A 13,285-nucleotide genomic window follows, 5' to 3' on the forward strand; every position below is an offset into this window, starting at 1 on the left:
ACAAGTAGGGGTTAGTAGCCCAGCACTTGGGCAAACAGATTTCTGATTTGAATACCGTATTTACCTTATCAATTTAATAGCACTATTACTTTCTCTCTTAGTCTCGTTTTATGTATTTTTAAACTGGAAAAGAAAAATATTTACAGATTACTATAAATAATAAATGAGATAATGTATATAAAGTGCGTGTCATTATATGTGGTATTTAATATGCCAAATCATTAAATGTAGAAGTAAAATGGAATTTCATAGATTAGGAAAGTAAAGGTCAGAGTTGTAAAGTGCTTGCCAAAATCTGACCAACAACTGGAATTCAGGTCTTCTCCCACACAGTTGCATTATTTTTAGTTAAATCATGATGTCTCTCCTTCCGTGTCTCATTCATTGAAAGAACAGTTATCATATGCCAGGGAGTCTGCATGGTGCTTTGGATTCAGAAATGAAAGGCTAGACCCTTTTCAATGTCTAGTAGCGGGAGAGAGATGGAGGGAATTGACAGTCACAGCACGCTGAAATGGATTCTGTGATATAAATACATATAAGGGAATACTTGATTTAGAGTTGAGAGGGAGGGTCAGGGAGGGTTTTCCTGGAGAATATTAGGAGTAGGAAAGGCCAAGAAAGTAGAGAAGGACTATAGGAACAATCTATGTAAAGGAACATATATGAGCACCTGGCATATTTGAGAATTTGCAAATAGGTCAGCATTATTGTTGGCATATCATAAGAAATGAAGCTGGAGGAAGAGATCCTTATGGCTTTCTGAAGAGTTCAGATTTTATTCTTAAGGAACTGGGAAACCAAAGGGCTTTTTATTTAATTGAGTAGCACATGCTCTTGATAATCACAGAAAAGTGAGAAGTAAGGGTTACTTGACTCCTTATTCCTACTCACCAATGATAACTACCAGTAAAGTTCCTTGTAAATTGTTTCAACATTTTTATATTCCTACACAGCCATCTATGAATGTGTACATGTATATCTTTAAAACAACATACAGTTGATATGAAAGTAAATATATTTTCTACTTGCTCTTTCTCACATATTTCTTGAATATTTTTCCATATCAGTACATGCAAATCTATGATATTCTTTAATAGCTTCATAACATTCCCTGTGTAGTTGTATCCTGATTTTTGATGCAGTCCTCTACTGAAGAGGAGCTAGGTATCTTCTAGACTGTTATTTCTATATACAGTGTTTCATTGAACATTCTTATGCTTATATCTTTGTATACTCTTGCAGTTATATCTGTAGGTTAAATTTTTAGTAATTATGAAGTATATGTGTATTTTAGATTTTGATAGCTATTATCAAATTTCCCTCTAAAAGGATAATTTCAGTAATGCATACATGCTAGCAGTGTATGAAGTCTTAAGTTTTCCCTGAGTTTTCTGGTGTGCTTCCCAGCAGATAATTATTGAGTACCTTCTGTGTGCCAAAGACTGTGGTGGGTACTTGAGAAAGTGTTGAAGGCCGAAGTGGTCTCTGCCCTCATGCAGCCCAGAGTTTGAACCGTAGGAAGCCTGCAGGTGTTTTGTTTGGTCTGTAGACTTTCATAGCTGTTTGACAATTAAATTAATTTTCAGTTTTTAAATATTGAGAGATTTTGAAAAATTGGAAAATTTGGTATAACTAGGCAAGCTGGATTCTCTTGTATTAGTTTGCTGGAGTTTAGTAGCCACTGCCTTTTTCAGATGGTGCATTGGACTTTATAGGAGCACGGTCGATTCCATTTCTTATGGTCTCATTTCTTGACCTCTAAACATTTATTGCCAGAGCCTTGTAAAAGCATTTGAGTGATCGTTTGATATTCAAATTTAAAATACCTAAAACTGAACTCTGATCTTACCCCTAAAACCAGTTCTACTCAGTATTCATTTCTCTCCTTGTTGCTTAGGCCAGAACTCTGGTGTCATCCTTCACTTGCCTGTTTATCTCACAGTATGTCAGAAAATTCTATTGGATGTACTTCAAAATATATCTCAAGTCAGACCACTTATCCCTTCCACCTCAACCTCTCTGGCCCATGCCACCATCATCTCTTGCGTGGATTTTAGTAGTAATCATTTTTTTTTTTTTTGAGATGGATTCTCGCTCTTTCGCCCAGGCTGGACTGCAGTGGCACTATCTCTGCTCACTGCAAGCTCCGCCTCCCGGGTTCATGCCATTCTCCTGCCTCAGCCTCCTGAGTAGCTGGGACTACAGGCACCCGCCACCACGCCTGGCTAATTTTTTCTATTTTTACTAGAGACGGGGTTTCACCGTGTTAGCCAGGATGGTCTCGACCTCCTGACCTCGTGATCTGCCTGCCTCGGCCTCCCAAAGTGCTGGGATTACAGGCATAAGTGGTCTCACTGCTTCCACCTTTGCCCTTCTACTGACTTCCCCATGTAACAGCCAGATGATCCTTTTAAAATGAAAGAACCTGTTACTCGTATGCTCAGAATCTATAGTAGCTCCTCATTTAACTCAGAATAAAAGCTAAAGTTTATAAGAAGTTACCTAACTTACAAGGTATACCTTGTACATGCCAAGTACACCTTTATATAAGGCCTTTGTCTTGGTTTCTCCATTTGTATGGTATGTTCTTCCCAGATAGTTGCATGGGTAGGCTCCTTAATTCTTTGCTGGAAGGATACCTTTTTGGTGAAGTCTGCACTAGCTTTCCTGTTTAAATTTGCAGGTTCTCTTCCCTTGTCAACCTTCCACTGACCCATGTGCCCTATTCCTGTTCCTTTTTTCCCTAAGTATTCTTACCTCTTATTATTTGCTTTTTTTTAAAATCATCTGTTATTTTTTCCCCATTAGAGTGTAAGCTATGCAAGGGAGAAATTCTGGCCTTTTATTTACTAATAATATCCCAGATGTAAGGAATAGTGCATAGAATATAGTTGGTCCTTAATAAATATTTGTTGAACAAATGAATGCATTTTGAATTTGCAGGCTCTGCTGTGCAGTTTGTTTTTCTTACTGTTTTATTAGGTAATAATAATAGGAAATACATGTATAGTGCTTGTATGCAAAGACCTATTTTAAACCCTTTATCTTGAATCCCCTGAATCCTTCTACCCTGAGGTAGAAACTATTATTATCTACTTATTATAGACAGGTAAACATAGGCATTGAGAGGCTAAATAATTTGTCCAAAGTCAGAGCTTAGTAAAGGAAGAACCAGGATTCAGATTTTTTAGCCAGTCTTGAACCTGAGTCTGCACTTTATAACACCATGCTGTCCTTTTTATTTTAAGGAAATTAGCTCTTTATGATGTATTGCAGATCATTTTTCTGTGTAATTTTTTTGACTTAGTTTTTGTGGATTTTTTTTTTTGCCTTCTAAAGTATTTTTACGTAGTAAAAAGGTCTATTAATGTATTTTTTTGAGGGATTTGTTTGTTTCAGACAGGATCTTGCCCTGTTGCCCAGGCCAGAGTGCAGTGGTTTGCAGTCACGGCTCACTGCAGCCTCAAACTCCCAGGTACCTTTGAAGCTTTTAAACTTATTTTTTAGAAGGAGCTCCCTGATTTTAAGATTAATAATTTAGTCATTTTTTCCTTATTTTTGATTTGAAATAGAAGTTTAAATTAAGCAGATATATATTTTATGTCACCTTGACAGCATTATGGAGATTTTGAGGGCAACAAAATTAAAAGTTGGAACAGCATTTAGGAACTTAGCACTAACTGAAGTAAAAAATAATCGTCTGAGAATAGGCTGTAGGGATGGACGGGAATAGACTGATTTCAAGAAATATTTAGGGCCGGGTGCAGTGGCTCACATCTATAACCCCAGCACTTTGGGAGGCCTAGGTGGGTGGATTGCTTGAGCTCAGGAGTTTGAGACCAGCCTGGGCAACGTGGTGAAACCCAGTCTCTACACACACACAAAATAAAAACAAAAATTAGCCAGGCATGGTGGTGTGTGCCTGTAGTCCCAGCTACTTGGGGGACTGAGGTGGGAGAATCACTTGAGATCAGGAAGCCAACGCTGCAGGAGCCACCTTCACACCACTGCACTCTAGCCTGGGTGACAAAGTGAGACTCTGTCTCAAAAAATGAAATAAATATCTGATAAAATCTTCAAGTCTTAGTGACTGATGAGCTGTGCATCAAGGGCTCTGGGATAACACCCAGATTTCTGGTTGTGAGAGTTTGGAAGAGAGGAAATATGTTTGTTGGGGTGTCATTTATTGGTTGAATGTAAGCCACAGGAAAATCCAGTTGGCTTAGATGATAAAATGATTTAAATTTTGGGCTATGTAGATTGGCAGGTATATTCATTGATGGCTTACATTTTGTTGTTATTCTGTTTGCTTTCCTTTTTCTTCTCTTTCACTTAATTTTGTTTTTCCATTCTTTGTTGCTTTCTCTTTTTCATTGTTTGTGTCCCTTTCTTATAGCTTAGGCCTTCTAAAGGTACTGCATAATTGGTCAGTGACATTGAAAGAAGTTTCCAAGTTTCCACTGTAGGGAAGAGCTTTGGGGCAGAACTTCAGAGGACAGTGAAGGCTAATCAAACATGCCAGCCACAACTGTCTTTGTTTTTCTGCAACCCAAAGAAATGCCTTATAGATTCTTGGTATTCTGTTGTAAACTTAACCACTGTTATTAAACTTTATTTTAGGAACTGCAACCATGAATGAAGAAAATATAGATGGAACAAATGGATGCAGTAAAGTTCGAACTGGTACTCAGAATGAAGCAGCATTACTTGCTTTGATGGAAAAGACTGGTTACAACATGGTTCAGGAAAATGGACAAAGGAAATTTGGCGGTCCTCCTCCAGGTGTGGATTTGTTTACAGTCTTTTAAATTTAATCTTTAACCTCGTCACGTAGATTAGATGTGTATCCCCACAAGTATTCCAAACAATAGCTCTATCCTTGTAACTGCTTTAAGACATTTTTTTTTTTTTTTTTTTACTGGTGAGGAGAGTTAAATTATAAATGTTATTCATGTCTTACCATTACATTTTTTCAGCCCTGCTCTTCATCTAAGAAGCAGTTGAGAAAGAAGCTGGGCTAGGTTGAGAAAGAAGTCAGGATTAGGAAAGTAGGGAAAAGGGTGCTACTCTAGGTGTTAAAGAGGAGATCATCTGGGGAGGAATTTGAAACAGCAGTGAGTAGGTGAGTGGTGTTTAAACTAGAAAACAAAATGGAAACATGTAAATAGAATGTTCGACTTTTCTACCAATAGTCAGTACAATTCCTTTGCCCGAAACTCTTCAGTTTATCACACTTAAAATAAAAATCTGGCTTCTGGTTACCTCAATGGCTGCAGCACTTACCACTTTCTTCCTTTCTCAAGTACATGTTAGCTGTACAGGCTTCCATAATCTATGTTGCTCTGACATAAAAGCGCTTGCTTTTTCTTCTTTCCAAATGCCCTTTTCCCAGATAATCCTCATGGCTCGCTCCCTCATTCTATTCAGGTCTCTGCTTAAATCTCACGTACCCAGAGATTTGCCTGACCACTCCCTTAATTTTCTTCATAGCACTTAACCACTCACTTGTTATCTCCCTTCTCTATTGAATATTAGCTTCATAAGGGAAGGGGCTTTATTTTGTCCACTGTTGTATCACCAATACCTAGAATTGTGAGTGGCACATAGCACAGCAAATTTGTTGAATGAATATATGATTGAATAGTGAGTACAAATATCCAATTAGAATTTATGTGTCTTTTCATTTTTGTCGTTCAGGTTGGGAAGGTCCACCTCCACCTAGAGGCTGTGAAGTTTTTGTAGGAAAAATACCTCGTGATATGTATGAAGATGAGTTAGTTCCTGTATTTGAAAGAGCTGGGAAGATATATGAATTTCGACTTATGATGGAATTTAGTGGTGAAAATCGAGGTTATGCTTTTGTGATGTACACTACAAAAGAAGAAGCCCAATTAGCCATCAGAATTCTTAATAATTATGAAATTCGACCAGGGAAGTTTATTGGTGTGTGTGTAAGCCTGGATAATTGTAGATTATTTATTGGAGCTATTCCCAAGGAAAAGAAGAAAGAAGAAATTTTAGATGAAATGAAGAAAGTTACAGAAGGAGTTGTAGATGTCATTGTTTATCCAAGTGCAACTGATAAGACCAAAAATCGTGGTTTTGCATTTGTGGAATATGAATCTCACAGAGCTGCTGCTATGGCAAGGAGGAAGCTAATTCCAGGTAAACTGAAAGGTTGTTTTTCAATATTAACATTATTACAAATATGGAGAGATGATAGTACATCAGGGATCAATATTATCAAAATACATAATGTCACTTAAAGAGGAGTAAAGAATTGTTTGAGTAATGAAGTAAAATAAATCACATGATTCTAAAAGACAAGAAATTGTTCCAGTAAAATGAGTCCTATTTATGATATTTGTACTGGATATATACACTTTGAGCTGTTAATTGTTGTTTAATAAAAATCCAAAGGGCAACACTTAATTCTTCTGATAAAGATCTATCTTTGAAGTGTATTTGTTCTGTTGACTCTGAAATTACATAGTAAGTTTTAGTTATTTACTTTAGTAAAAATTTTTGTGTGAATAGGAAACAAATGCTTAACCAAATTTATTGATGTGTAGTTGAGTTTCTGCTTCTCTGGGGAAACAGTTTTACTGAACATCTTTAACTTTTATTCTTTATTTTAATTCTCTTCAAATTATTATTTTTTTTTACAGGAACATTCCAACTATGGGGCCACACCATTCAGGTAGATTGGGCTGACCCAGAGAAAGAGGTGGATGAGGAAACCATGCAGAGAGTTAAAGTTCTTTATGTAAGAAATTTAATGATCTCAACTACAGAGGAAACAATTAAAGCAGAATTCAATAAATTTAAGCCTGGTGCAGTTGAACGGGTAAAGAAACTTAGAGATTATGCTTTTGTTCACTTTTTCAACCGAGAAGATGCAGTGGCTGCCATGTCTGTTATGAATGGAAAATGCATTGATGGAGCAAGTATTGAGGTAACACTAGCTAAACCAGTAAATAAAGAAAACACTTGGAGACAGCATCTTAACGGTCAGATTAGTCCAAATTCTGAAAATCTGATTGTGTTTGCTAACAAAGAAGAGAGCCACCCAAAAACTCTAGGCAAGCTGCCAACTCTTCCTGCTCGTCTCAATGGTCAGCATAGCCCAAGTCCGCCTGAAGTTGAAAGATGCACTTACCCTTTTTATCCTGGAACAAAGCTTACTCCAATTAGTATGTATTCTTTAAAATCCAATCATTTTAATTCTGCAGTAATGCATTTGGATTATTACTGCAACAAAAATAACTGGGCACCACCAGAATATTATTTATATTCAACAACAAGTCAAGATGGGAAAGTACTCTTGGTGTATAAGATAGTTATTCCTGCTATTGCAAATGGATCCCAGAGTTACTTCATGCCAGACAAACTCTGTACTACATTAGAAGATGCAAAGGAACTGGCAGCCCAGTTTACATTACTTCATTTGGGTAAGTTTAAAAATACTTTAAATGATGTATAATATGAAATTAGGAAATACTGTAGATTATTTTTAAATTCATTTATTTTGAACTCAACATTAGTGGTAAGTATGTAACATAAATTTTATCTCAATTTTATAAAGTCATGATAACTTTCTTGAAACTTGTGCCCTGTAAAATCTTCCTACATTTAGCTTTTCTTTTTCTTTTTTTTTTTTTTTGAGAGATGGAGTCTTGCTCTGTCACCTAGGCTTATGTGTAGTGGCATGATCTTGGCTCACTGCAACCTGTGCCTCCTAGGTTCAGGCGATTCTCCTGCCTCAGCCTCCCGCGTAGCTGGGACTACAGGCGCGTGCCACCATGCCAGGCTAATTTTTTGGCTAATTCTTTGTATTTTTAGTAGAGACAGGGTTTCACTGTGTTAGCTAGGATGGTCTCGATCTCCTGACCTCGTGATCTGCCCGCCTCGGCCTCCCAAAGTGCTGGGATTAACAGGCGTGAGCCACCGCACCTGGCCTACATTTAGCTTTTTAAGCATTAACCTGCGGGAAAATTTGGTTTTACTGTAGTGTTCATAACCCTGTTTTATTAATTTATTGTTTTTTTAATGACTAATTCTCAGTTGAAATAAAAATTTTTTGTATAAGTTACAGGATATGTTCATTAAACCAATTTATTATAGAGTGTCCCTGCATCTTTGGTGAAGTCTACATAATGATCTTTTGAGGGGCAGGGGATAGGGAGTTAGTAAAATCAGTGGGATTTCAGATGGGTCGTGTGTAGACACAGCTTTATGCTCACCAATCTGGAAATTTGTCATCATTCATGAAAGACAAAAAGCATTATTAAGAGATGTTTGTGACCATTCTCTTTTTTAATTTCATGTTTTTCAAAAAGTAAATTTTCTTTAAAATGTTTGAAGGATAATTATGAAAGGCTTTGCAAAAGCATAGAAAGATATGCTAACTAAATATTTGACGTTGTGAAGGAAGAGACACTATGGTGTTTTCCTACTTTCTGTTTTTTACTGTTAGGTTAGCCTCCCCCCTCCTCCACCCCCCAAAACCTGTTTATTTTTTAATGCGGCTATAGATTTTAGTTGATGATTACTTTGTGTCCCAAATAATATTTATTGGAAGAGTAGTGGTTTCCTGAGAATCAGATAAAAGAGAAAGATCTTTTGAGGGTTATCATTGTTTCTTGATTATAATTGTGAAACTTTTCACTGAAAATTATTTTTTATATGGTTGCAGAACCATAGTACAGAAGCTTTCATGTATTTAAAATTCATATTCTCAAGTTTAAGAGAAAATAGTCAAGAAAAACATTCTCAAAAGGGAGAATAATTTTTATATATTGTTTAGGCTTGCTTATGTACCATAGCCACTGCCATAGTATTAGAAATTTTTTTTTTTTTTTCTTGAGATGGAGTCTGTCTTTGTCACCCAGACATGGGTGCAGTAGCATGATCTTGGCTCACTGCAACCTGTCTCCTGGATTCAAGCAATTCTCCTGCCTCAACCTCCTGAGTAGCTGGGATTACAGGCACCCACCACCGCGCCCGGCTAATTTTTGTATTTTAAGTAGAGACGGGGTTTCACCATGTTGGCCGGGCTGGTCTTGAACTACTGACCTCAGGCGACCCGCCCTCCTCGGCCTCCCAAAGTATATTACAAATATTTTTAAGAGATTCTGATTTGGAGATATCAGCAAAACTTGTGGGACTAAAGGTAAGGTTCTGCTTGAAGACACATTTAAGCAGTGTCTTCAGTTATTAGTTTGGAGATATTTGGGGATTTAGCATCATTGAAGCTAATAAATTCTTAGTTCTTATTTCTATTGATGCACAAAATAGAAGCCTTCAATTTTACTTTCAATAAAGACCATCCAAGTTAAAGATAAAATTGTTAGGTAGACAGCAAATAATTCAAATTAAGTTTCTTAGAGAAAAATGGCTCTAAATATTATTTTGGAGTGGGACGTAATTAGTTGCTGAGCAAGTTTCTCCCAAGGATACTTATGTCTGATCTACCATGCTAATACTGAAAGATTTTTAAAATTTCTATCCCCCCTCATTCCCTTACACATAAACTTCTAAAATTCTTACAACATAGCCATATTAGTTTAATTTATGGCAAAATTATATGTAGACATTGTTTGCCCATTTCATAAAGAAGATTCAGATTCTATATGGAAGCAGAGCTTTTAACTCCCTTATTACCATAGTTAACTATATAACATAGTTAAACCGATAGTTCCCTAAGAAAACACTTAATCAGGTACAATATTTTCAACTTAATTATGGTTAATTAGTGATCAAGGTAACATCAATAAATGAAATCGTTAGTGGGCACATGCAGATTGCTTTAGTCATCTATTCCAGATATTATCAACCTTGTATCAATGCTGATTTTAATAAAAAGTTGAACAATTTGTATTTTATGTATTTCCTCAATCTGTATTCAGTCTCAGAACAGTTAATATAATGTAAGCAAAATTCACATATAAACAAAAAGATTAAACAAAACCCTAGGTCCTATTTCGGTGGAGTACGCAAAGCCTGAGGTCTTGTCTATGGACAGTAACACAGAAATCCTTATGGTGCTTGACTACCTATGTAAGTGAAGATTGTTGAGTTAGAGGCAGGAAAATATATTTAGGCAGCTGAGAAGGAGAAAGAGAATTCAGGGAAACAGAAAAGCCAGAGATCAGGGGTCTAGGAAACTTTGATCAGAAAACAAATGTCAGCCCTTCAGAGGTCATTAAAGTAGGGCCAGGAGCTGTAGACAGTGAGGAAGTTCTGTGTTGCCATATGGCAGGTTAAGAGTAGATCTGAGTGTTGCCATAGCAGTGTTCTGGATCACTTTTTCCCTTCTGTTAATGTTGGAGCCTCTGGGTTTTAAAAGGTTGATGCCTTTCTAGTTACACCTTCTTTTAGTTAAAGGTAATAGGGTTTCATCAAATAGCTCAGAGTTGAGATCAATGGGTGGTAGTGGTGTGTTCTTGACATCCTAGTAAATACTTATGTAGTCCAAGGATTGAATTGTTTTGAAGTCTTGAGAGGTTGTTACTAGTTCCTAGAGTTTCTCAAACGAAGTTCCTCACCTATTAAGTCATCTTTTGGCTCTATTAAAGAATTTGAGAAGTCAAATTTTCTAGAGAATCCATTTAACTACTGTTTTTAAGATATTTTCTTTGGGGATAGTAATTTTTTTAAAGAATTTGCCTCAGTATCCTTATTTTAACCCTTTCAGTTTGATGCTATTTTGGGAATTACTATCCAATCTTAACCTTGATGATCTTTTACTATCATATGTGATATAAAGTCATTTTTTAAATTAATATTTTAGATCTCTTTAAGAGTGTACTTTTAATATCCACACAGTTTTGGTGTTACCACTTCTATTTCCCAAGTTTGAAAAATAAAAGAAAAAAAATTAGGCTTTGCTTAAATGGCAATCATTGCTGTTATGAAAAAAAAAGTATGTCTTTTCAGGGATAACAGGCACCTACATGAGTACTAGAAGTCATGGAGTTTACTTCTGGTGAGCATTTAGTGATCTTACTAGCATCTCAAAAGTTCTTGGTTTACAGGTCCTTAAAATCAATTTTTAAAATATTTAGGTGCTTTTTTTGGTCCTATCTAAAGCAAGCTCTATTTTTAGCGAAATACCCTTAATAAAAGAAAAGCTGGAAGTTGGGGTTAATGCCAAAATAGAACCTTCCTTATCCTTTTTCACTTACTTCAAAATTAGAGACTATCTTTATCTTCATAATGGCAAGGAATGACCTCTCTTATCTCACTGGAAACTCATTACCTAACCAGCAGGATAAGAAATTATGGGCTGGGCGCGGTGGCTCACGCCTGTAATCCCAGCACTTTGGGAGGCTAAGGCGGGCGGATCACTTGAGGTCAGGAGATCGAGACCATCCTGGCGAACATGGTGAAACCCCCGTCTCTACTAAAAATACAGAAAAATTAGCCAGGCGTGGTGGCGGGCGCCTGTAGTCCCAGCTACTCCGGAGGCTGAGGCAGGAGAATGGCGTGAACCTGGGGGGCGGAGCTTGCAGTGAGCCGACATCAAGCCACTGCACTCAAGCCTGGGCAACAGAGCCAGACTACGTCTCAAACAAAAAAAAAAAAAAAAAAAAAAAAAAGGAAATTATGTATTTACTGGGTTATTTTTAGGGATCTGTAATCTGTAGGGTAGTCGGTGAGTTTAATGGGTAGAATCCTGATATAGTTTGGACATTTGTCCCTGCCAAATCTCATGTTGAAATGTAATCCCCAGTGTTGGAGTTGGGGTCTGGTGGGAGGTGATTGGATCATGGCGGTGGATTTCTCATGAATGGTTTAGCACCATTCCCTTGGTGCTGTCTTCACAATGGTGAATGATTCCTCACCACATCTGGTTGTTTAAAAGTGTGTAGCACCTTCTTGCTTTCGCTCTCTTGCTCCTGCTCTTGCCATGGGATGTGCCTGCCTCTGCTTCGCCCTCAGCCATGAATAAAAGTTCCTTGAGGCCTTCCCAGTAGCCTAGCAGATTCTGGCACCATGCTTGTAAAGCTTACAGAACTGTGAGCCAATGAAACCTCTTTTCTGTATAAATTACCCAGTCTCAGGTATTCCTTTATAGCAGTGCAAGAATGATCTAAGCCAAATATAGACTGGAAGGTTAGGATGGATAGGTTCTATATTAAATATTTGCTATATGAAGATATCTTGGGTCATTCAGTATCACTTATTTTTAAGTAAGTCTTTTCTATCTTCACAGTCTCGTTATCTGTTTAGTAATAAAGCAAACTATCAAGGCGAATAGTACTTCTCTTTCTAAAAGTCAACTCTGTTTTGAATCTGGGTCTTTCATTATTGCCACTGCTTTTCTTTGGAGGATTCTTTGCATTGTAGAAGTGGAATAAACAAAATCAAGGAGATCAAGGAACGTCCTGGAGAGTTAGAGTTTTGAAGAAGAAAGTCCTGGAGAATACTTAGTGGAAAGAGGAAGGTAGTCTTATCTGTATTGATAATTCACCTTGTTATATAATTTATTAGCAAATAATTTTAAGCAGGGCATCTCTTCTGTGTTTGTGTAATACTGATACAAGTGGTATTTTTTTCTTACTTGTATGGCTATTGGAAACTTTTTAAAACAGGGATGAAGAACCTGTCACAAACTAACTTGTGCCACTGATTTAATTTCATCAGATTTGTGTACTGTTGTTCTGGACAAAAATGATTAAGGTTGTGTGTTTTTTTTTTTTAAACAGGTCTTTTTTGAAAGCCTCTTACATGCTAAGTGTGCTTTCCTAAGCATTCTGGAGCTAAAGATAAATAAAACATTGTTTTTTTGTTTAAGGAGTCACAGTCTAGTGATGAAGGCAGATACACAAATTCTTTGCATAGGTTATTTTGGGAGTAGAAGAGGAAAAAGGTATGCTTCCCTGACCTCAGTTGTAAACCCTTTGCAGAGTTTGTGTCAGAGAGGGGCACAACATGAGCAAACTCCTCTTAGAAAAATAGCATGGTGGTGGTTTAATGGCAGGTAGTTCTGTATATTGTTTGCTTTCATGATTTCAGTGAGACTTAGGAAGAATTAAAGGAGTTGAAAAGATGTAAACATTAGTTAATTAAAATTTCATTAGTCCTGTTTCTTAAAACTTTGCATTTTTTTCTTAGTGCAACTATGTTGGATATATCTGCTTTTCCTCTGAGCAAGTATTTTTTTCCCAGATGAATCCATCTTGATTTGTGTGGACCATTTTGTGTGTGAATATTCATTCTTACAATATCTTTTGTACTTACTTATTTCAGTATTCATTTTGTAATGGACTTGTATATT

The 13,285-nt window shown here is 36.8% G+C and overlaps 1 protein-coding gene across 11 annotated transcripts in view; it reads left to right on the forward strand.

The window, feature by feature from the left end:
- RBM46 (RNA binding motif protein 46) overlaps positions 1-13,285 on the forward strand; it is a 47,589-nt gene that overhangs the window by 10,959 nt on the left and 23,345 nt on the right. For 10 of the 11 annotated variants that reach the window (XM_063705613.1, XM_063705616.1, XM_063705611.1 and 7 more), the window contains exons 2-4: positions 4,624-4,785; positions 5,701-6,168; positions 6,672-7,454. In XM_063705613.1, the coding sequence (XP_063561683.1) occupies positions 4,635-4,785; positions 5,701-6,168; positions 6,672-7,454 (1,402 nt within the window). In that variant the 5' untranslated portion in view covers positions 4,624-4,634. Of the gene's footprint in view, positions 1-3,402; positions 3,479-4,623; positions 4,786-5,700; positions 6,169-6,671; positions 7,455-13,285 lie in introns of all 11 variants that reach the window. The other variant, XM_055384442.2, reaches the window with a different exon arrangement.

This window comes from Gorilla gorilla, chromosome 3 (assembly GCF_029281585.2).
Source record: "Gorilla gorilla gorilla isolate KB3781 chromosome 3, NHGRI_mGorGor1-v2.1_pri, whole genome shotgun sequence".
Taxonomy (NCBI): domain Eukaryota; kingdom Metazoa; phylum Chordata; class Mammalia; order Primates; family Hominidae; genus Gorilla; species Gorilla gorilla.